Source organism: Apium graveolens, chromosome 11 (assembly GCF_009905375.1).
Source record: "Apium graveolens cultivar Ventura chromosome 11, ASM990537v1, whole genome shotgun sequence".
NCBI classification, from domain to species: domain Eukaryota; kingdom Viridiplantae; phylum Streptophyta; class Magnoliopsida; order Apiales; family Apiaceae; genus Apium; species Apium graveolens.
The window spans coordinates 199,774,685-199,797,464 of record NC_133657.1 but is presented as its reverse complement, the minus strand read 5'-3'; the positions used below and the strand labels follow the sequence as shown (position 1 = coordinate 199,797,464).

Genomic DNA, 22,780 nt, shown 5'->3' with positions numbered 1-22,780 from the left:
ATACCAGATGATGGTTTTAAAGTGAAAGTGCAGAAACAATACAGTTTAATTATCTGCAATGGAAAACTTATCTCCTCCTTTTATTGCATAAAGAAACGATTACATATATAACTATTGAGAACTAGAAACCTACAAACCAGGAGAACATTCTCTGGTTTTTATGTCCATCATCAACTACACTCCTAAACACACTCAACTTCCTAAAGACCAGTTCCTAATCCAACGTACACTTAGCTGTTGGTTTATTCAAACACAAAACAAATAAAACACATATATGTTTAGATTAAAATAAATCCCAACACAGTAAAGTAACAAGAACTGGTTCTTTTTTGGTAGCTCACTGTAGAAGAAGAAATAGCCTGCCATTTTAAACGCTTGAAACAATATGTGACCACAACTGTATAATGCATGCACACTTTCATCATTGCTAAAGCACTGACTTGGGCAGTTGCTCTGTTTTAATTGTCAGTTACTTTCCACAACTTTGTAAGGGGTCTGTTTTAAAGAAATAAACAGAACAATTCCCAGTAACACCAGCAGACAATTGAGCAATGGAATTTATCAGGATAAGGGGCAGTGAGTGTGGAGAGGAAGAGACAAAGGCCCTTCCTAATACTGAGATGAGATAGGCAGCTGGTGAAGAGAGGGTTCAGGTTTTATCTATTTGTTTATTTTCTGAATTTCACTAATTATTCCTTGAATCAATCATGACATGTAAAAATACTGGTCATCCATGCGCTTAAACGGTTTTAAAAGCGGACGCTTAATCGGATTATAAATAAATAAATAAATAAATAAATATGTATATATTTAAAATAATGAATATTTTTTGAATAAAGAGATAACATCCATGTATTATAATAAATCAATAAAATAATCATTCACAAGGTCATAACTAGAGCTGGCCAAATGGGCGGGTTTGAACCGCTCATTCGGGACCGGTTCGTACGGAAACCGTAAAAAATTCGGACCGAACCGGGCCGGTTCAAACCCGCACAGCTCGGTAAATTAGGTGAACCGAACACGAATACCAATTTTAGAACCCGGGACCGCACGAGCCCGCACGAGCCCGCACGAGCCAAGCCCGCACGAGTCGCACGGCAAGCCAGCTCGCACAACCCGCACGAGCCCGCACAGCACACCCGCGGGTGTGCCTCACGCGCCAACGTCTTCCTCCCTGCTCTGCTCCCTGCTCTTCTTTCTGTCGGCGGAGAATAGTCGCCGGAGCAGTCGCTGAAAGGAGTGGAGTTGTTGCTGTTGAGACTCCCGAAGCTTCGCTGTAAATGAGTGTAATTAGACTGGAGCTTGTTATCCATAACCGGAGTTTGTTATTATAGCCGGCGAGTTGTTGTCAAAATGACGTCATTTTAATAGTTGTGGGTTTTGATATATGTTGAATAAAATGGAGGGGGGGCATGTAAAACGAGGAGGGGGAATTATAAAGAAGGGGTTTGGGGGGATGGGGGTGACACGTGGAAAGGTAGGGGGAGGAGATTGACACGTTTCAACGGTTGGGATATAAACGCCCAACTCACGAATCCAGCCCGCACACACGGCTCGCCCAACTCACGAATCCAACCCGCACAGCCCGCACACACAGCTCGCCCGCGAATTTGTTCGGTTTGTTCGGTTCGGTTACGAGCCCTGTTTTAACGGTTCAAACTCGGCCCGAGCCCGGTTCGTAATTCAGCGGTCCGGTTCAGTGTTTAAATACGGAGTGTTCAACCCGTGTGCGGCCCGGCCTGGCACGCACGGACCGCACATGTGGCCAGCTCTAGTCATAACAAACCTAAAAATTACAAGTAACATTTAAAAATATCAAATTACCCCTTTTTATAAAATAAGATTTATTTTTTTCTAATTATTTTTAATCCCCCAGTTAATTGGTCAAAAATCGCTGAAGCGGTCAAAATCCGCTTAATTCCGCTTAGAGCCGCTTAAAACCGCCTAAATTTTACTAAACGCTTTATATCCAATTTTGCACTAATATAAGAGTTTTTTTTACCTCCGATTCCGCTTAATGCGCTTTTTACAACACTGATGTCAGTGGCCCCCTATATGAAACCTTTTCTACGCAAGCTGGTTGTACAAAGTTTTTTTTTTTTGCAGAAATTGTACAAAGTTTGTTTGTTCATACAGGCGGTATGAATTCGGGCTTCTGTTTGGTAGCCAAACCTTGCCAGTTTTTCGTTAAAAAAGCATAATAGTCTTTCGCCGAAAAAATGTAGTGCGGGAAAGAGTAAGAATTGTGCAATTCTTAACACCCATGGCTACGACGAACCAGCTTTCTGCAATTGCCGCCAAAATGGGGCCTTTTTAAAATGTAATTCAAGAGCTTCCCAAACATCCTTTTGAGATGTGTTCGGACATTTGATCATGAAACCAAAGAAGTGCGCGAATCGTTTTCTCAAACTTCTGTTATCGTTTAGGGATCCAATGTTCAAAGTTTAGCACGCTGCTGGAATCTTGAATTCCGTTAAAAATGATTAGTGACAATTGAATCTTATTTTTATATAAATCTTCAATTTTCTTTAACGTATTATACACCATATTTATTAAAATATATTCCCTCACTCCTACTAAATTAGAGTGTCCGACACCCATTTTAAGATGAATATAAAGTATAGTTCTATAACATTTTTTAAAAAAAATTATTTTTCTGAATAAGAAAAGAATGTTTAAACTTTTATTTAGATTTTTGTTTTAAAAACACGTTATAAGTCTATGCTTTCTATTTATTTTAAAATATGTGTCGGACACCCCTTAGAAACGATAACAATTGGGAGGGACGGAGGGAGTATGTTGTTAGCTGTTAGCACGACAATTTATTACTAACGAGACATCATTGAAATTATTAAATTATTACACTATCACAATGTTATGAATTGACATCTATACGGTTTTATAAGGTACTGGTAAAATATTGTGTTAAAAAAATGATACATGTATTTAACGTTATTTTATTTAAAGTGTAATTATAATTACTAGTAGATAATCCGTGTGAAACACGGGCCGAGATCAAAATATCAACATTAAATGATGATTATAAAAATTTATTTTAATTTTCTATTAAAATATATACTCCCTCTGTCTTTTTCATTTCTTTACGCTTTCTTTTTTAAGATATCCCATTCATTTCTTTACATTTCAAAACTTACCAAAAATAGTCAATGGATCCCCTTATTTCCCCACTTTTTCTTCCTTTTCACACTACTTTTACCCCACTATTTCTCTTTTATACATTAAAAATCAATGGGTCCCGCCACTTCACCCACTTTTCTTTCTCTTTTTCACTACTTTATACATATTTCTTAATCTCCATGTCCAATCCTTTTGATAACAAATCAAAAGGACGGAGGGAGTAATAAATAAATTTGTACGATTATTGCAATTTTTCTTTCAAATTATATGTAGTTTTCATTAGCTCAAATCTCATTAGAACAACAAACTCAACATTATTATTTATCTGTTGTTCAAAAAGATATAACTAATATTTTACCTCGAAACTTTATTCCCAACACGATTGATGGATAATTTTAAAAAAATTAAGTCAACATTACTAAGTAATTGCATATTAAATTTCTTATTATTAGCTGAATTTTTGTTTTATAAATTTTTTGATTGCACAGTATTTTCTAATAAAATATTCATTATGTATGTATGAATTTGCATTTGGTGCTAAAATAGAATTTTGTAGGTATGAATCTAGAAATTACAATGTATATACGATTCCGTTTATATAAAAATAATATAAATATGTGGTATATAAGAATAAAAAAATGGGTAAAATATTACATATACAATTATAAGTCATATATGAATAAAAAAAGAATAAAAATGGTATATCTGGAGCTTTAGTAAGATTTAAAAAGGAGTGAAACCAAAAGTTCGTAAAACCGAAAATGGGTGAAACCAAAGTATCCGTTAAAAGATGGTTTCCTTTATTAATTAATAATAACACTGTTAAAAAGATTAGATTTTATAATTTTTTTTAAAAAAAATAGAATTCTACAAAAAATAGAAATATCGTAATTATGATATGATTCGAGTCTATATTTTATTAAAAAATAACATAGAACTCTTCATAAAAGATAAATATAAGGGTGAAACCAAAATACGGCGTAACCGTATTAAGATGAAACCAAGTATCCTATCAAAAAATAATTTAGAGTTCTACTAAAATAGAATTGTAATCATATTACGGTTTGAATAATTTTACTACTTTATAATGGTGAAACCAATATAAGATTCATACCATTTTATTAAAATGGAATTCCACCAACAAATTTAAAAATTCTAAATTAAAAAATTTCAATTTAAACACATGTCCTATTTACATGGTAACGATTTATATTTCTTGGATCCTATTTAGTTGAGTCAATTTATAGACTTATTTATTTTAAAATATAATTAAAAATAGGATTCAAACCTATAAAAATAAAAACAAATCATGACTTATAAAAATTTAATAAATGAGTAAAAATAATATATATAGAATTATAAGTCATATAAAAATAAAAAAAGGGATAAAAATAATACATTTAGAGTTATAACATTAATCCTAAAAGGTGAAAGCAAAAGGTGGTGAAACTAAAAAATAAGTGAAATCAAAGTAGCACTTAAAAATATGTTTCGTTTATTAATAAAAAAAACGGGTAAAAGTAATACTTATAAAATTATAAGTCATATCGGAATAAAAAAAAGGATAAAAATAATACACGTACGGTTATAACATGAATCATAAAAACTTAAAACAATAAAAACTGAAAACAAAATGTGAGAGAACCAAAAAATAAGTGAAAATAAAGTATCACTCAAAAAGTTTATTAATAAAGAAAAACGGGTAAAAATAATACATTAGAATTGTAAGTCATATAAGAATCAAAACTGATAAAAATAATACACTTACATGAATCATAAAAAGTGAAACCAAAACTTAGTAGTACCAAAAAATAATTAAAACCAAAGTATCACTTAAAAAAAGTTTTCTCTTATTAATAAAGGTGGTGATACCAAAAAATTAGTGAAATCAAAGTATCACTCAAAAATAGGTTTCGTTTATTAATAAAGAAAAAATAATAAAAATAATACATATAGAATTATAAGTCATATAGGAATCAAAAAGGATAAAAATAATACACATACGGTTATAACATGGATCATAAAAACTGAAAACAAAAGGTGAAAGAACCAAAAAATAAGTGAAAACAAAGTATCACTTAAAAAGTTTATTAATAAAGAAAAACGGGTAAAAATAATATATATAGAATTATAAATCATATAGAAATCAAAAATGATAAAAATAATACCCGTATAGTTATAACATGAATCATAAAAAGTGAAATCGAAAGGTGGTGGTACCAAAAAAATAAGTAAAACCAAAGTAGGTTTCGCTTATTAATAAAGATGATGGTACCAAAATATAAGTGAAACCAAAGTATCACTTAAAAATAGATTTCGTTTATTAATAAAGAAAAACGGTAAAAATAACACATATAGAATTATATAGAATTATATAGGAATCAAAAAGGATAAAAAATAATACACTTATGGTTATAACATGAATCATAAAAACTGAAAATAAAAGAAAAAACATGTAAAAATAATATATATTGAATTATAAGTCATATAGGAATCAAAAAGAATAAAAATAATACACTTAGATGAATCATAAAAAATGAAACCAAAAGGGGATGATACCAAAAAATAAGTGAAACCAAGGTATCATTAAAAAGAGGTTTGCTTAATTAAAAATAGGATTCAAACTTATAAAAATAATAAAAAAATATGGCTTATAAAATTTAAAAAATGAGTAAAAATAATACATATAGAATTATAAGTCATATAAGAATAAAAAAGGATAAAAATAATACACTTAAAGTTATAACATGAACAAAAAAGGTGAAACCAAAAGATGGTGAAACTAAAAAATAAGTGAAACCAAATTATCACATAAAAATAGGATTCGTTTATTAATAAAGAAAAACGGGTAAAAATAATACATATAGGATTATAATTCATATAAGAATAAAAAATGATAAAAATAATACACTTAGAATTATAACATGAATCATAAGAACTGAAAACAAAAGGTGAAAGAACCAAAAAATAAGTGAAAATAAAGTATCACTTAAAAAGTTTATTAATAAAGACAAATGGGTAAAAATAATAAATATAAAATTATAAGTAATATAGAAATCTAAAAGGATAAATACATTTATAGTTATAAATGAATTATAAAAAGTGAAATAAAAAAGTGGTGGTACCAAAAAATAAGTGAAATCAAGGTACAATTTAAAAAAGTGTTTCACTTATTAATAAAGGTTATTAATTTGAAATGAAACTCACTTAAAATAAGAAAGATAACGGACTAAAATAAGCAACGGAGTATTACCAAGTAATTATGTAATTACTAACTTTAATCATACGTGTTATATTATGTTTACAACAATTTGGAATATTTTAATTTTCGAACAATAGATTTATTAATGGATTTCTTTTTTACATATTTATTTTTGCTACAGTAAAGAACACAAGATTATGTACATATTTTCACTGAGTAGAGATAAGTAGCAAAATTAACTTATATGTCAAACATGATTTCTGCCAAACAACGGGAACCATTCATGTTCACGTATATTTGTGCTCTCTGTAATTGCTAATCAGGTCATGCGTCATTTTACACCAAAGTTTTCCCTGAATTGAAAATGAGGCACATAAATGACTATTTTACAGTATTAAACCACTTAATCTTTATATATACTTTCTGTAGGATGAAATTAATATACAAACTCTACTAGTGCAGAATAAATATATGAACTCATGTCTCTAAACTGAGAAAAAAATTATTTGTTTACTACTTCACAAATGAGATTACAAACCAATATAAAACAGCTAGTACGTGCATACACAATTAGACCTATAAAATAACAACTACTCCTAATTTTTCTCCACCACTTCTTATTTCTGAGACCCAGACTTATTCTCTACTGAATGTATAACCTAGTCATACAAGCTGATCTAAAACAAATAAAAAAAACTTTAAAACAATAAAACAAGTTTAGATTAATTTTCCAACAATCTCCCCTTAATCTAAACTTCCCGTATGACTATTGAACTGAGCCCGTATGGCTATTGTTTGCCCGTCTAACAAGTTCACTTCGCCCATCTAGCATGACCTTCGGTGCCCATCTGGCAAGATCTTCGATGCCCATCTGGCAAGCTTCTTTATCAGCCCGTTTGGTTAAGCCCGTATGACTTTTCTTCACAACAAGCCCGTATGGATTTCAATCTTCACACCCTCTTCAACCTTTGAAGATCCATCATATACAAATACACATACTTGCTGTAGGTTCACACCACAAATCACAGTAGTCTTGCTGTAATATTGACCATCCATTGCAGCCCTTCGTCCTCCATCAACCACCTGTCCAGCATATACGTATACACATCATGTACACAGACATATACCGCACCTGTACTCCTTTTGACACAGCCTTTTACTCCACCAACGTTTCCTCATGAAATGAGCTTATAAATCTTCGTTGCCCCGCAATTAATGAAGCAAAACTCCAACGTTGCACAACAATAAAACTCATCTTCTTTTACCTGGTGTCGCCATTTCCGTCCCTGTACGATACTGCTACTTCCTTCATGGCTGTTGTGTTGCTTACTAACTCTACTACTGTTCATCATTCTCTGTCACAGCACCTTCTCATGTTTTCTTAAATCGAAATCTCTGATACCAAGTGTATGATGAAACTAATATACAAACTCTACTAGTGCAGAATAAATATATGAACTCATGTCTCTAAACTGAGATTTTTTTTTTTTACTACTTCACTAATGAGATTACAAATCAATATAAAGCAGCTAGTCTGCTACATTCATACACAATTATACCTATAAAATAACAACTACTCCTAATTTTTCTCCACCACTTCTGTTTATTTCTAAGACCCAGACTTATTCTCTACTGAATGTATGACCTACAAGCTGATCTAAAACAAATAAAAAAAACTTTAATACAATAAAATAAGTTTAGATTAATTTTCCAACACTTTCATGATAGTAGGGTACATGCATATAGACATGTTTTTTGCCAAAAGGCATGCCCAAATGACATGTCATTTATCAATTAAATATAATAAAATTTAAAACATAGTTGTTAAACTAATATACAGTGAACTTGAATATAAAATTAAAGTTAGTTGATAATAACAACCGAATACCATCATAATACTCATTTATATTAGTAACTTTTTAGATATTAAAATATATGTAGATATTTTAGAATTATATTTATTATTTCTGGATATTTCTAATATTAAAATAATTATTAAAAATATTAAAAAAATTAGTAAAAGACATGTCAAATCATGAAAAGGCATGCCTGACTAATTGACGTCATGACATGTCTGTCTTGGCATGCATGTGTCAGTGTGACATGCACCCTATCAGACAGACACAATAAACACTTTTCACAATAAACACTTTTGAGGAATTTCTGAATTGAAAGAATGACTATTGAAAGAAGTACTCCATAATTCATTAGGCCCTATGATTTAAATGATTGCATTGCAGGTCTCAAACTGATATTGTCGATTTAGGATTGAAAAGCATAAAATTAATGGAAATTAATATTACAAAAATATATATGTACCGTATTAGAATCCTAATTATTTAATTATGAATAACTTTTTTAAAAAAAAATTAGTTTGTACAAATTCATAAGTAAAGAAAATTATGTAAATTCAGCGTGTACCAAAAAACAGGTATTATATCAAAATTTTTAATGTTTCATCTTTTATATAATAGTAATAGATAGATTAACCAATTAAAATGAAGATTTTCATCAAATAGGCCAACTTTAAAATACCAAATAGGCCTTAACAAAAGAAAACAAATAAAATGATTACAGTTGAAATTCGATTAAGTAATAATCCTTAAAATAATAATCTCGTTAAAATAATATTTTTTTCTGGAACCAACATAATGGACACACTATTTTTTTGCTAACTATACCGTGTATTTTTACTGTTAGTAAAATAATAAACTCGTTAAAGTAATATTTTTTCTTGGTTTCAATCACGGTAAATTCTTTTATCTTTTTAAACATTTGTTCTTTACATTCTCGTTACAGTTGAAGTCATTGAGAACCAGCAGGCAAGAGTTGACGACTGACAAATATCTACACAAAGACTCTCTTACATCCACACAATATACACTACTAGTTCAAACACAGAATCATCCTCATTTCTATGATCTAAGCATCTTCTACTTGTTAAACATACCAGTAGTGTTATCAGATCTTCACATTTGAAATAATGGCTGCATCCACAAGTTATAATCAAATCCCATCTTCAACTTTACCTTTATCTCCTACTGGTACACTGTGGGACGTTTTTTTAAGTTTCAGAGGTAAAGATACACGCTATACATTTACTGATCATCTTTACCATGCTCTACATCGCAATGGCATTCGAGCGTTTAAGGATGACCCTGGGCTACGTAGCGGAGATGTAATCTCAGATATGTTGATCCAAGCTATTCAGGAATCCAAGACATACATTGTTGTACTCTCGGAAAACTATGCTTCTTCATCATGGTGCCTTGATGAGCTGGTAGAGATCCTCCGTTGTCACAAGACAATAAACAGATTGGTTGTTCCTGTATTTTACTACATTGATCCACACGCTGTTAGACACCAAATCAAGAGTTTTGAAGAAGTTTTCGGAAAACATCAAACTCGTTTTGGAACGGAAAAAGTGGACAAATGGCGCCTTACACTAAATGAAGTTGCTGGCTTTTCTGGATATCATACTGATGAAAACAGGTAAAACAAAAAAAATAATAATATTCTCTTTCCATGTTTAACTTGCTAGAAAATTAGTATTTTAGAGTTTAATTTAATTATGTTCTTGATATTAATCCTAAAAACTAATGATTGGAAATTGTTCAATGATATTTGAACTTAAATTTTCATGTATGGTTTTAAGAATTTTCTTAATGAAATCCATATGAATTGAGAGTTGAAAGTAGATTGGAAAAACTTGAAATTTTGAGAATGTTTGTCCCACGTTGAAATACATAAAGGGGGTTGTGTGCTTTATATAGGATTACCCACATGAGTAGTATACAACTACTAAGGTGTGTGATGGTCCATTGTGTTGTTGTGTGCTTCATGCGCACAAACACGCGCCGCCGCCCCGCCACGCACTGCACCGGCCCGGGTCGGGTCGGTTCGAAGGGCGATTCGGGCGAATGTCTCGGCGTCTCGCGTACGCGAGGCGACCTGGGCGAGGATTTTATTTATTTGAGAATTAATTTTAATTCGAATTTATTTATCGGTGACTGGATTATTATTATTATTATAATAAATTGTTGGGCTGGATTTGATACTGAATTGGGCTAAGTCACTTTGTTAGTGGACTTAGTCTAAATACATTGAACCTGGACAAGTAATCTGATCTGTAACTGATGAATTAAAATTAAATCTGATAATAATGTGGGTGTTAAGTGAAAAAACTGTTACAAATAATTTAAATTCAAAATCTGATCAATTTTGATTTTTTAAATTAATGGTGCAGTTTAATTCAGACATTAAAGTGTGGAACAGTTTCATTTTTCCTCTCCTATAAATAGAGGCTAGAGTGAATGTATTTTTATATATACCACACAACATTCTCTTCTCTTCTCCCTCTCTGCATTTTCTCTCCCAAAAACACAAGTTCGAGGTGCTGTAGGTTGGTTTTCCGGCGAGTGAGGTGCTGGTCGATGTGGAGGTTTTGTTGTTGCTGTTAACATAAACTCCGAGCTGTTTTATCCTGGTGGAGATATTGCACGCATCCCAAATGAAGTCCTGGCTGCTCTTGAAGAGAATATTAGTTATTTAGAATTTAGCATAATGGTTAACGAAAGTGAGGTTATCGTTGGTGGTGGTAGCGGTTCGGGTGCAACTGCTGGGGCCATTGATTGGACCACCTATAGTTTCCCACAAGCTGCTGAACTAACCGGTTTACCGGAGAAATTCAACGGTGGCATTGGCTTTTCTCGCTGGCAGAAAAGGATGAAGTTGTGGCTGACTATAAAGGGTCTGTGGCCGGTTGTGGAATATGAGAAACCAGTAGTGGATCAAGAGAAGGCTGACACAGTTAAGGCTTTTGCGAAGTGGGCTGAGAAGGATGGAGTGGCTAGGGCGGCCATTCTGGCGGCACTAACAAACACTTTGTTTGATGCCTATTCTTCTGATGCCTACTCTGCAAAACTCTTATGGGAGAAGCTGGACCAGACACATAATACTGACTCACAAGGTCTAGAAAAGTATTATGTGGCAAGGTTCCTCGAGTTCAAGCTGGTGGACAATAAGTCCATGACTGAGCAGGTGCATGAGTTCGAGATGATAGTGCATGCTTTGAAGGAGTCTGGAATGGACCTCCCGGAGAAGTTCATGATGATGAGTGTGATTGAAAAGCTCCCGAAGTCTTGGGAAGAGTTCTCTTTCTCCCTGAAAAGACAGAAAGGAGAGATCACCTGGACCAACCTTATGCTGGACATCTCGGTGCAAGAACAACACAAGTCCAAACAGGGACATGTGATGCCAACTGAACACGGTACCTCGAAGGTAAACATAGCAACTGTAGGACAGAAGAGGAAGGCTTTTGCTAAGAAAACTAATAGTAATAAACCTAAGAGTGACAAGGACAAGGCCAAGAAACCCAAGGCAAACAAACCATGCTGGTCTTGTGGGCAGGTTGGGCACTGGAGTAAGGACTGCCCTACGAAGAAAGCGAAGAAAACCGAGGTAGCACAAGCGAATGTTGTGCTTGGAATCGCAAGTGGGCCTGTAGTGAACATGGTCATTGGTGAGGCTACGGCTTCTGAAACCACGTTGACCGGTATGTATCTTACAACCCTGTGATATTTTCTACCTATCTGTCAAATGAATGGTTGATAGATACTGGAGCTAATGTACATATTTGTGATGATATTAGTTTATTTGTATCTTATCAACAGAGTCATAGCCTGACTGTGAAGATGGGGAATGCTAGTGCTGCTCAAGTACTAGGAGTTGGAAACATGGATCTGAAGTTCCCTTCAGGATGTATTCTATCTCTGACGAGAGTGCATCATGTTCCCGACATGCGTAGAAATATAATAAGTGGAAGCTGTTTAGTTTCTAGTGGTTTTGAAATTTCGTTCAAATATAATAAAGTAGTTCTTATTCATACTGGTACATTCTTTGGTAAGGGTTACTTGTCAAATGGTTTATTTGTTATTAATGCGGATCCCGTTTTGGGAAATTTGAATAATAATGTTATTCCTTCTGTTAACTGTATTGAATCCTCGAATATATGGCATGCTAGACTAGGGCATTTAAACATTGGTGCTCTTAAGAACATGATGAACTTAGAGTTGATACCAAAACATACCATAGAAAAGAATTCTAAATATCAAGTATGTGTGTCTGCTAAACAAATAAGGAAACCTTTTCATAACGTTGTTAGGGATTCAGACTTGTTAGATTTAGTACACACTGATATTTGTGAATTTGGTGGTGCGTTGACCAAGGACCAGTTTAGATACTTCATTACTTTTATAGATGATAGTAGTAGATACTGTTATATTTATTTACTTGACATAAGGATGAAGGACTTAGTAAATTTATTATATATAAAACTGAAGTAGAAAAACAAACTAGTAAGTTACTTAAAAGGTTGAGATCTGATAGAGGTGGTGAGTATACGAGTAATGCTTTTAATGAATTTTGTGCAAACAATGGTATAGTTCATGAAGTTACTCCACCATACACACCTGAGTCTAATGGGGTTGCTGAGCGAAAGAACAGAACATTTAAATATATGATTAATAGTATGCTTATTAACTCTGGGTTGCCTAAATACATGTGGGGGGAGGCTCTAAATACGGCTTGCCATATTTTGAATAGAGTCCCTCTGAAACACATGGATAAAACACCCTTAGAGTTATGGAAAGGCAGGATGACTAGTCTTAAGTATCTTCGTGTGTGGGGGTGCCTTGCTAAGGTGCTTGTTCCTGAACACAAGAGAAAGAAACTAGGTCCAAAGACTGTTGACTGTATCTTTCAGGGCTATCTTGAAACCACTACAGCTATGAGATTTTTAGTGTTAAAATCTGACATAGATTGTATAGTGGCAAACACGATAGTTGAATTTCGAGATGCGACATTCTTTGAGGATGTCTACCCTATGAAGACTGGAATACCTGAAACGACTTCTGAGGAAGATCCTACTCACACATCAAGTTCTATTCCTGATCATGTGGAAAAGATGACAAATGTGGGGGCGGAACCTAGTAGTAGCTCTATTCCTAAGGAACTAGAGGAACCAAGGAGAAGTAAGCGTGCAAAGGTAGTCAAGGATTTTGGAGGTGATTTCATCACTTACAATATCGAGGACAAACCTTTAACTTTCCGACAAGCTATGGATTCTTCTGAGTCAAGGCATAGGAAGGGCGCTGTGAAGAGTGAAATTGACTCTATTGTTTCTAATGGAACATGGGAGTTGGTTGATCTCCCTCCTGGGTGTTCTACTATTGGGTGCAAATGGGTCTTTAAAAGGAAGTTGAACCCTGACGGCTCAATAGACAAGTACAAAGCTAGACTGGTAGCTAAGGGTTTTAAGCAAAAGGAAGGAATTGATTACTTTGATACATACTCTCCGGTTGCAAGAATGGTAATAATCCGAATGCTTATAGCATTGGCTTCAGTCCATGGTCTTATCATCCATCAGATGGATGTAAAGACGGCTTTTCTTCATGGTGAACTTGAAGAAGAGATTTATATGGATCAGCCTGAAGGATTTGTTGCATCAGGCAATGAAAGGAAAGTATGTAAGTTGATCAAGTCCATCTATAGCTTGAAACAAGCTCCCAGAGATTGACATAAAAAGTTTGATGAAACTGTATTGCCTTTCAGTTATAAGATTAATGAAAGTGATAAGTGTGTCTACACTAAAGTTAAAGGTAATGAGTGTGTTATTTTGTGCCTATATGTGGATGACATTTTACTATTTGGAACCAATATTGAGATTATTAACGAGACTAAAGAAAACTTGAAAAGGCATTTTGAAATGAAGGATATGGGTGAGGCAAGTGTGATTCTTGGAATCAAACTGATTCAGTCCACTGAAGGAATAACCTTGACTCAATCTCATTATATAGAGAAATCTATACTTGAGAAAAATGGTTATTCACAGTGTAGAATCGCTAGTACACCCTATGATTCGAAAGTTGCCCTTGTCAAGAATACTTTAGGAGTGCCTGTGTCTCAGTTAAGGTATTCTCAGATTATTGGGAGCTTGCAGTATCTTGCTAACTGTACTAGACCAGATATTTCATATTCTGTGTCTAAATTGGCTAGATATACAAGCTGTCCAAACAGAACTCATTGGGATGCTCTTGATAGAGTACTTAGATATCTAAAAGGCACAATGTAACTTAGTTTACACTACAGGAGATTTCCTGGTGTGCTTGAAGGGTACAGTGATGCAAGTTGGATAGCTAAGAAGTCTGGTTCCAATGGAGTGACTGGATACGTGTTCACCTTGGCTGGTGGAGCAATATCCTGGAAGTCAAGCAGACAGACTATAGTTACTCGGTCTACTTTTGAGGCTGAGTTGTGTGCACTTGATGCCACAGGGATGGAGGCTGAATGGTTACACGGACTTATGTCTGCAATACCTGTAGTAAGCAGACCGCTTCCTGCTATTGCTATTCACTGTGATAGTCGAACAACTATCGACAAGATTAGCAGTAAAAAACATAATGCTAAAACTAAGAGACACATCCAAGTTAGACTCAAGTCTATAATGGGTTTAGTGACTGATAGGATCATAGTTATAGAGTTCATAGGAACTCAGAATAATATAGCTGATCCTCTTACTAAAGGACTGGAACCTGCAGTGGTCCTTAAGTCATGGTAGGGGATGGGACTGTTAACCCATCATAATTCATCAACAGGGGGAACCCAATACACGTGAGAGGAGATCCCTCGAAGTGTATTCAATGGGTAATAATAAGATGTAAGGATGAATTGGTAGTACCTTTGCTACATAGATGATACTATAGTATCTGAGTCTATCCCCTGTAAACCTAGAAGGTACTGACACTGCTAGAAAAGCAAGAGTGTTAAAACTCTGAATGGGGTCAAGTCATTTGACGAGATAGAAGCAGTAGATCTCTGGAGATGCCCAGCTAAGCGAATGTAATTGCGTGGTCGCAATTAGAGGAAAGGGTTATTCCTTGAAACATTCGACGAACAGGATCGAGACATGACCATTAATGTCTCAAAGCCGTAGATTGGCACCATAGCCTTTGACTTGTCGTCGTCTATGGAATATGGTTATACTAAACGGATTAAGATTCAAGGTGAAATATTACATCTGAATCCCATAGCCATTGAAGTAGAGGAATTATGAGGGCTCAAACCCGGAAGGGTACCGACTCTGAAAAACAAGTCATGATGGTAAAATTAATCGCATTTCTGTATGAATTTGTGGGGGATTATTAGAAAATTAGGATTTTAGAGCTTAATTTAATTATGTCCTTGATATTAATCCTAAAAACTAATGATTGGAAATTGTTCAATGATATTTGAACTTAAATTTTCATGTATGGTTTTAAGAATTTTCTTAATGAAATCCATATGAATTGAGAGTTGAAAGTAGCTTGGAAAAGCTTGAAATTTTGAGAATGTTTGTCCCACATTGAAATAAATAAAGGGGGTTGTGTGCTTTATATGGGATTACCCACATGAGTAGTATACAACTACTAAGGTGTGTGATGGTCCATTGTGTTATTGTGTGCTTCACGCGCACAAACACGCGCGCGCCGCCGCCCCGCCACGCACCGGACCGGGTCGGGTTGAAGAGCGATTTGGGCGAATGTCTCGGCGTCTCGCGTACGCGAGGCGACCTGGGCGAGGATTTTATTTATTTGAGAATTAATTTTAATTCAAATTTATTTATCGGTGACTGGATTATTATTATTATTATAATAAATTGTTGGGCTGGGTTTGATACTGAATTGGGCTAAGTCACTTTGTTAGTGGACTTAGTCTAAATACATTGAACCTGGACAAGTAATCTAATCTGTAACTGATAAATTAAAATTAAATCTGACAATAATGTGGGTGTTAAGTGAGAAAACTGTAACAAATAATTTAAATTCAAAATCTGATCAGTTTTGATTTTTTAAATTAATGGTGCAGTTTAATTCAGACATTAAAGTGTGGAACAGTTTCATTTTTCCTCTCCTATAAATAGAGGCTAGAGTGAATGTATTTTTATATACACCACACAACATTCTCTTCTCTTCTCCCTCTCTGCATTTTCTCTCCCAAAAACACAAGTTCGAGGTGCTGTAGGTTGGTTTTCCGGCGACTGAGGTGCCGGTCGATGTGGAGGTTTTGTTGCTGCCTGTTAACATAAACTCCAAGCTGTTTTATCCCGGTGGAGATATTGCACGCATCCCAAACGCAGCAGGTAGGGAGCAATATTCTCTTCAAGAGCAGCCAGGACTTCGAGCAAGGCCTGTGACTCAGCTATGATCATTTTTTCTTGGCATTTTGTATCTGTGCACCATTATTTTCAGTCACTGTTGAAAGCTATGGTTTCGGGTACATCTTCGTTTTTCTCTTCGTTATTTCAGTTACTGATTTTGTTTACATGCATGCTTTGTTTTGTTGACTGTGGTCTTGGCCTGAACTTGCTAAATTCTTTATACACTTGCCTCTGTGTTGCAATATTTGTTAGTGAGATTTACAACATAACTGAGATGGATCAAAACATGGACCAGCTTGATTATAAGGTTAACTTAAATTTAGGAGTATTTAAGAGTTGTACGGCAATCATTACAGTGTTAAACCCAGAATTCTGGTCTATATAGTCATCAGACAAACAACAATTACACATTTTTTCATAATAGTCTGAAGGGTCATTTGCAGAATTATTTCTCAAGTCTATACGATATGTAATTCAAATTATTGTATTGCAGGTCTCAAGCTGAAATTATTGATAAAGTTGTTGATAGAATTTTATTTGAAACAAATCCAATGACATTGGATGTTGCCAAATATCCCATTGGGTTGGATTCTCGTGTTGAAGAGATAAAAACATTGTTCAATGGTGTCGTCGAATCTGTCATTAAGATTGGTATATATGGTATGGGTGGAGTTGGTAAAACAACTCTTGCTAAAGCTGTGTATAATCTTCACCATCACCACTTTCCAGGCAGCTGCTTCCTAGAAAATGTCAGGGAGGTGTCAAGAACAAAAGGCCCTGTGTTTTTACAACAGCAACTTATTAATAATGTTCTAAAGCGCAAAGACATTCACATTGACAGTGTTAACCAAGGAAATGAGTTTATACGAGCTAGAATTTGTTCAAGAAAAGTTCTTATTGTTATTGATGATTTGGATGACCCGAAACCACTAGAATATTTACAAGGATCATTTGCTGAGGGGAGCGTGATCATAATAACAACAAGAGATGAAGATTTGTTGGATAGAATCGAAGTAAAAGCAAAATACAAGGTAAATCACATGGATAAAAAGGAGTCTCTCCGACTTTTTACCCAACATGCATTTGGAGAAGAAAAAAAAATGCACACATTCCCTGAATTGTCCAAAATGATCCTAAAACATGCAGGAGGGCTTCCATTAGCTCTTCAGGTTTTTGGCTCCATCTTGCGTAACCAACCCGAGGATGGATGGAAATCATTCATATACAAATTGAAGCGAGCTCCAATTGGCGATGTGGAAGAAAACCTTATGATCAGCTTTGATGCATTGAAATCGGTTGACCCTGATCTGCAAGATATTTTTCTAGATATTGCTTGTTTCTTTATTGGATTGGATGAAAAAGAGGTTACTAAAATACTGGAAACTTATTACACATTTGTCAGTTATAAACTTCATCTTCTCCATAAAAGATGTCTTATAACAATTAGTGATCATGGGTTGAGGATGCATGATCTGCTTGAGGAAATAGGAAGGAAAATTGCATGTAATAACTATTCGGATGAGCCTGGAAAACATACCAGATTGTGGAAAAGGGAAAATATAGAGGCCGTGTTAAAGCATTATAAGGTAATTGCAATTAAGAATTTTCTTAGCAATTTTTCTTAGCCTAGAAACTCTACTGAGAATTCTACACAAGATATGCTAAAACACATGATATGCTAAAAGTGGGCAGTATCGGGTATATGTAAAAAAATTTACATATCATATCATGATTAAATAATTTTCTTATTATCCATGGATGTTCCTTATTATAAAATAAATTAATAATTTTTTTTTACCTGTTTCTTATTGTAAATTAATAAATTAATAATTTTCTTATTTTTACATATTATAATTAAATAATTTTCTATTATCCATAAATATTTCTTATTATAAAATATATTAATAATTATTATAGGAAGCAAATATTTTTTTTATCTTCTAGTTTATAGGATAACTTATAATTGTTTAAAATTGAATATTACCCATAGATGTTTTTTATTATAAAATAAATTAATAATAGGATGTCATGATTAAATTAGTTTTTAAAAATAAAATTTTATGATATTAGAGTCCTGAACAACGAGATCACTTCTTATTGATCGTATACATATTTCAAGAAACACGTTTTATTAGAATTTTTTATGTATTCAAAATTTTTGAACAAGAAATTTTAAGAAAGTTTTTGACTAATTTTAGTAACATTTTTATTTATTTTATTTTGAACATATTTATTTTAGTTTTAGAAAATAAAAAAATATTATAAAGCCTACCAAACACGACTTAATAATGTCTTGGTGAATAAAATATTTGAAAAAAAAATTAATTATTAATTATATACGAAAAGTATAATACTACTATTACGAGAAGGAAATTAGAGTTTGTTATATTATTATAAGAAAATATCAAATACTACTTTTAAAATTTGTTTTTGCCATTTCACGATTTTCTGATAATATTTATTTATATTATTCTTATAATCATGAAAAGTACTGTTGTGTTGCCCTTCTTCTTTCTACTGAATTTACTTTTTTTTTTATTTTTTTTATTTTTTAGGGAACAGAAGCAATTCGTGCTATTGGCTACCAGTCCTTGTTCAAAAGAACTTTCGATGCCAAATCATTTAAAAAGATGAACAAATTAAGATTTTTGTTCCTGAACAACGTAAATGTCACGGGAAGCTTTAAAAAAACATTTGAAGATTTGAGGTGTCTCCGCTGGATCGGTTGTCCTCTCAAATGTTTACCTTCTAATTTTTACCCGCCAAAACTGGTTGTCCTTGATTTGTTTTACAGCAAGTTGAAAACATTGGGGCATCTAAACAAGGTAGGTGCTGAGTACGTATATCTAGTGTATTTCAGAATTTGTATGAATAAATGGTGATTTAATTATTTCCCTCAATTTTACAGGTTTATACAATGTTAAAGACTCTAGACATGTCACATTCTACAGATTTAATCACAGCACCCGACTTCACTCTGTTACCGTGTCTTGAAACTTTAAATCTTCAGGGTTGTAGTAATCTGGGACGTCTTCCGGACAGCATTTGTAGCTTGAGAGCATTGGAAGTTCTAAATGTTAATGACTGCAGGGGACTGGAAGCGCTGCCTGCAGAACTGGGAACTATTGAATCCTTAAAAGAGCTCAGAGCGGAGCGTCTAAGTGTTTCAAAATTACCGGATTCGATCGGACGTCTGAGTAATCTTGTTGAGTTGTCTTTAGGTGGTAACAAGAACCTTGAAATTCTTGCGGACAGTATATGTAGCTTGAGAGCATTGGAAGTTCTGAGCGTTGGTAACTGCAGAAAACTGGAAGCGTTGCCTACAGAACTGGGATCTATTGAATCCTTAAAAATGCTCAGAGCGGGGAGTCTAAGTGTTTCGACATTACCAGATTCGATCGGATGCCTGAGTAATCTTGTTGAATTGAATTTAGGTTATAACACTAACCTTGAAACTCTTCCAGACAGCATTTGCCACTTGAGATCACTGGAAATTCTAGATATTAGTGATTGTGAGAAGCTCGAAGAATTGCCGGATCAACTAGGAATGATTACATGCTTAAGAAAGCTAAAATTATCGAACGATACTATGTTGAGAGTCCTTCCTGACATTAGTCGGCTTTTGAACATAGAAGGTCTTAATCTTGATTATTGTTCTAATTTGTTGTCCATTTCAGGACTTCCTCTTAATCTGGAAAGTATATCGGCACAATGGTGTAAGTTATTAAAAAGATTACCAGACCTATCCAGTTTGAAACATTTGAAGAAGTTGGACCTTACAAATTGTGAAGCTTTGAAAGAGATTCAGGGCTTGGAAGAAGTCACTTCTTTAGAAGATCTTCGCCTTGTTTATTGTAGGTCTTTGGAAATATTACCAAATCTAAACAATGTGAAACACTTAGGGTTATTGTACCCTTCGCCTACTTGGATGTCGGAAAAGATAGGAGGCTTGAAACTTACTGGTTGTGGTAATCTGTTGTCCATTTCAGAACTTCCTTCTAATCTGGGATGGATTGATGCAGTTCTTTGTAAATCTTTAAGAAGAATACAAGACCTATCCAATTTGAAACAGTTAAAATGGTTGGACCTTAGTAACTGTGAAGTTTTGACAGAGCTTCCAGGCTTGGAAGAAGTCACTTCTTTACAAGATCTTTGCCTTTGTAATTGTAGGTCTTTGGAAAGATTACCAAATCTATGCAATTTGAAGCATTTGAAGAGGTTCACCCTTGATCCTTGTGAAGCTTTGGAAGAGATTATAGGCTTGGAAGGACTCACTTCTTTAGAATATCTTTATCTTAGTAACTGTGGGTCGATGGCAAGATTACCAAATCTGTGCAATTTGAAGCATTTGAAAATGTTGAACCTTACAAATTGTGAAGCTTTGAAAGAGATTCAAGGCTTAGAAGAAGTCACTTCTTTAGAAGATCTTCGCCTTGATAATTGTAGGTCTTTAAAAAGATTACCAAATCTATGCAATTTGAAGCATTTGAAGATGTTGAACCTTGCAAATTGTGTAGCTTTGAAAGAGATTCAAGGCTTAGAAGAAGTCACTTCTTTAAAAGATCTTCACCTTGATAATTGTAGGTCTTTAAATAGATTACCAAATCTATGCAATCTGAAACATTTGAAGAAGTTGGACCTTACAAATTGTAGTGGTTTGACAGAGATTCAAGGCTTGGAGGAACTCACTTCTTTACGAGAACTTCACTTGGCAGGATGCAATTCATCTCTTCTGACATGCACTTTGAGAAGGCGTTTGTATGAGGTTAATTGGATCCAAGCTCTTTACTATAAAAGTATTATTTTTTTTGGTTTTAAAATTTTTTAGTTGGTAAAATTTCAATACATATGGTAAAGATCTTGGCAATTACATAATATTTTATTCTAAGTAACCACATATGTATTATGATTTTTTACAACAGATATTGTCTGGATTTGGGCATCTAGTTGAAATTTACATTGGGAGAGGTAGTCTAGAAAGATACAGATGTCATTTGAATTTGGGCATACAGTTGGAATTAGGGTCACACGCATCACACAATTTCCTGGCCTTCATCTTTGCCTTTGAAGATTTTCGCAGTGGTTTTCCATGTAACTATTGGGTCAAGAATATCACAAGAGGTGGTGCTATATGGAATGGTTATTTGAATTCAATATCACATTCTGAATCTTTGATGATAATAGTACCAAATTCAATCTTGTCAATCAGAGGCGGTGATATAATTGAATTAAAATCAAATCAACGAGCGGCTTGTGGGATATATCCACTGTACACTGACAATGTAGAAGAAGAACGAAGCTACAAGCGCTTGAAAGCTGCCAGTGTTTTCTTCAATTAAACTAGAGGCTAAACATTGTCATGGGACTGGGAAAGAAGGTTGGACTTTGCTTTTGTTGACTAATATAATATTCGTGTGCGTTCACAATTATAAACATCTGTCATTCGGTCCATTGTTTAGTTTGATATGAAAATTTATTTAATTTGTGTAATATTTCCACAGAGCATCAGTTTGGGAGCCACGGTGTGCCGCAATAGATGAAATTGTTGGGGTTAGAGGGGAAAAAGGAGGTGGTTGAAGAGGAGGAGGTCGGTCAGGATTGTCGTGGATGGGAGTTTGGCGCTTGTGGTCAATACAGATGCGGAAGAGGAGAGGGAGGTAAAGTTATACGATTGAGGTTGTGGAAAGTGGAGTTCTTCTCTAGAAGCATTCTCATATGTGTAGTTGTAAGCATTTTGGTTGTTTCTGTTTTTATTTCTTTCGTTATTAGTTGTTGACGAATTTTGTGTGCCATGGTTATGTTATTTGTAAACGCTAAATAACATTTCTGGTTGTACAATTATCAGATGCAGATGTATTTATTGGGGCATTCTTCATTTGAATTGTGATGTTTTCCAGCTTGCTGTAATAGTTTGCTTTCACTATTCTTTCCACATCAGCTGAGTTGTTATAAAGTTGTTAGTTTAAAACTGTAAATCGAGGGAGATTCATATGATAGTGGATTTTTGTGAAGAATTTGGGTGTTTCATACGAGCACATAATGTGTTAGACAGAGTTCCCATGAGACACATAGTTTCTTGTAATTTTCAGTGAAAATGTGAGCCAAATTAATGGTTGGTGAGAGAGCGCAATATGTTTTTGTCAAAATGCATTTGTGAAGGCCTGTTCCGTTGAACTGTTTAGCCTTTATAGAGGAGAAGAACACAAGTATAATGGAAGCACCAGAAATGTTTGATGAAATGT

General features: G+C 34.1%; 2 protein-coding genes across 6 annotated transcripts in view; both read left to right on the top strand.

The window, feature by feature from the left end:
• Nucleotides 1–22,780, top strand: part of LOC141697183 (TMV resistance protein N-like) — a 261,701-nt gene that overhangs the window by 198,964 nt on the left and 39,957 nt on the right. The window lies entirely within an intron of this gene.
• Nucleotides 9,159–22,425, top strand: LOC141697179 (disease resistance protein RML1A-like). Of its 3 annotated transcripts, none has more exons than XR_012564629.1 (6): nt 9,159–9,835; nt 17,032–18,124; nt 19,094–19,363; nt 19,447–21,118; nt 21,203–21,303; nt 21,461–21,498. XR_012564629.1 is itself a non-coding variant. In XM_074501447.1 (6 exons), exons 1-5 carry the CDS (start codon nt 9,327–9,329, stop codon nt 21,875–21,877), a joined length of 4,146 nt encoding a protein of 1,381 aa, XP_074357548.1. In that variant the 5' UTR covers nt 9,159–9,326; the 3' UTR covers nt 21,878–21,915; nt 22,040–22,425. The 3 variants fall into 3 exon arrangements, 2 of the variants coding, with proteins under 2 accessions (XP_074357548.1, XP_074357549.1); XM_074501447.1 differs by adding an exon at nt 22,040–22,425 and having other exon boundaries at nt 19,447–21,303; nt 21,461–21,915; XM_074501448.1 differs by adding an exon at nt 21,748–21,907 and having other exon boundaries at nt 19,447–21,303; nt 21,461–21,659.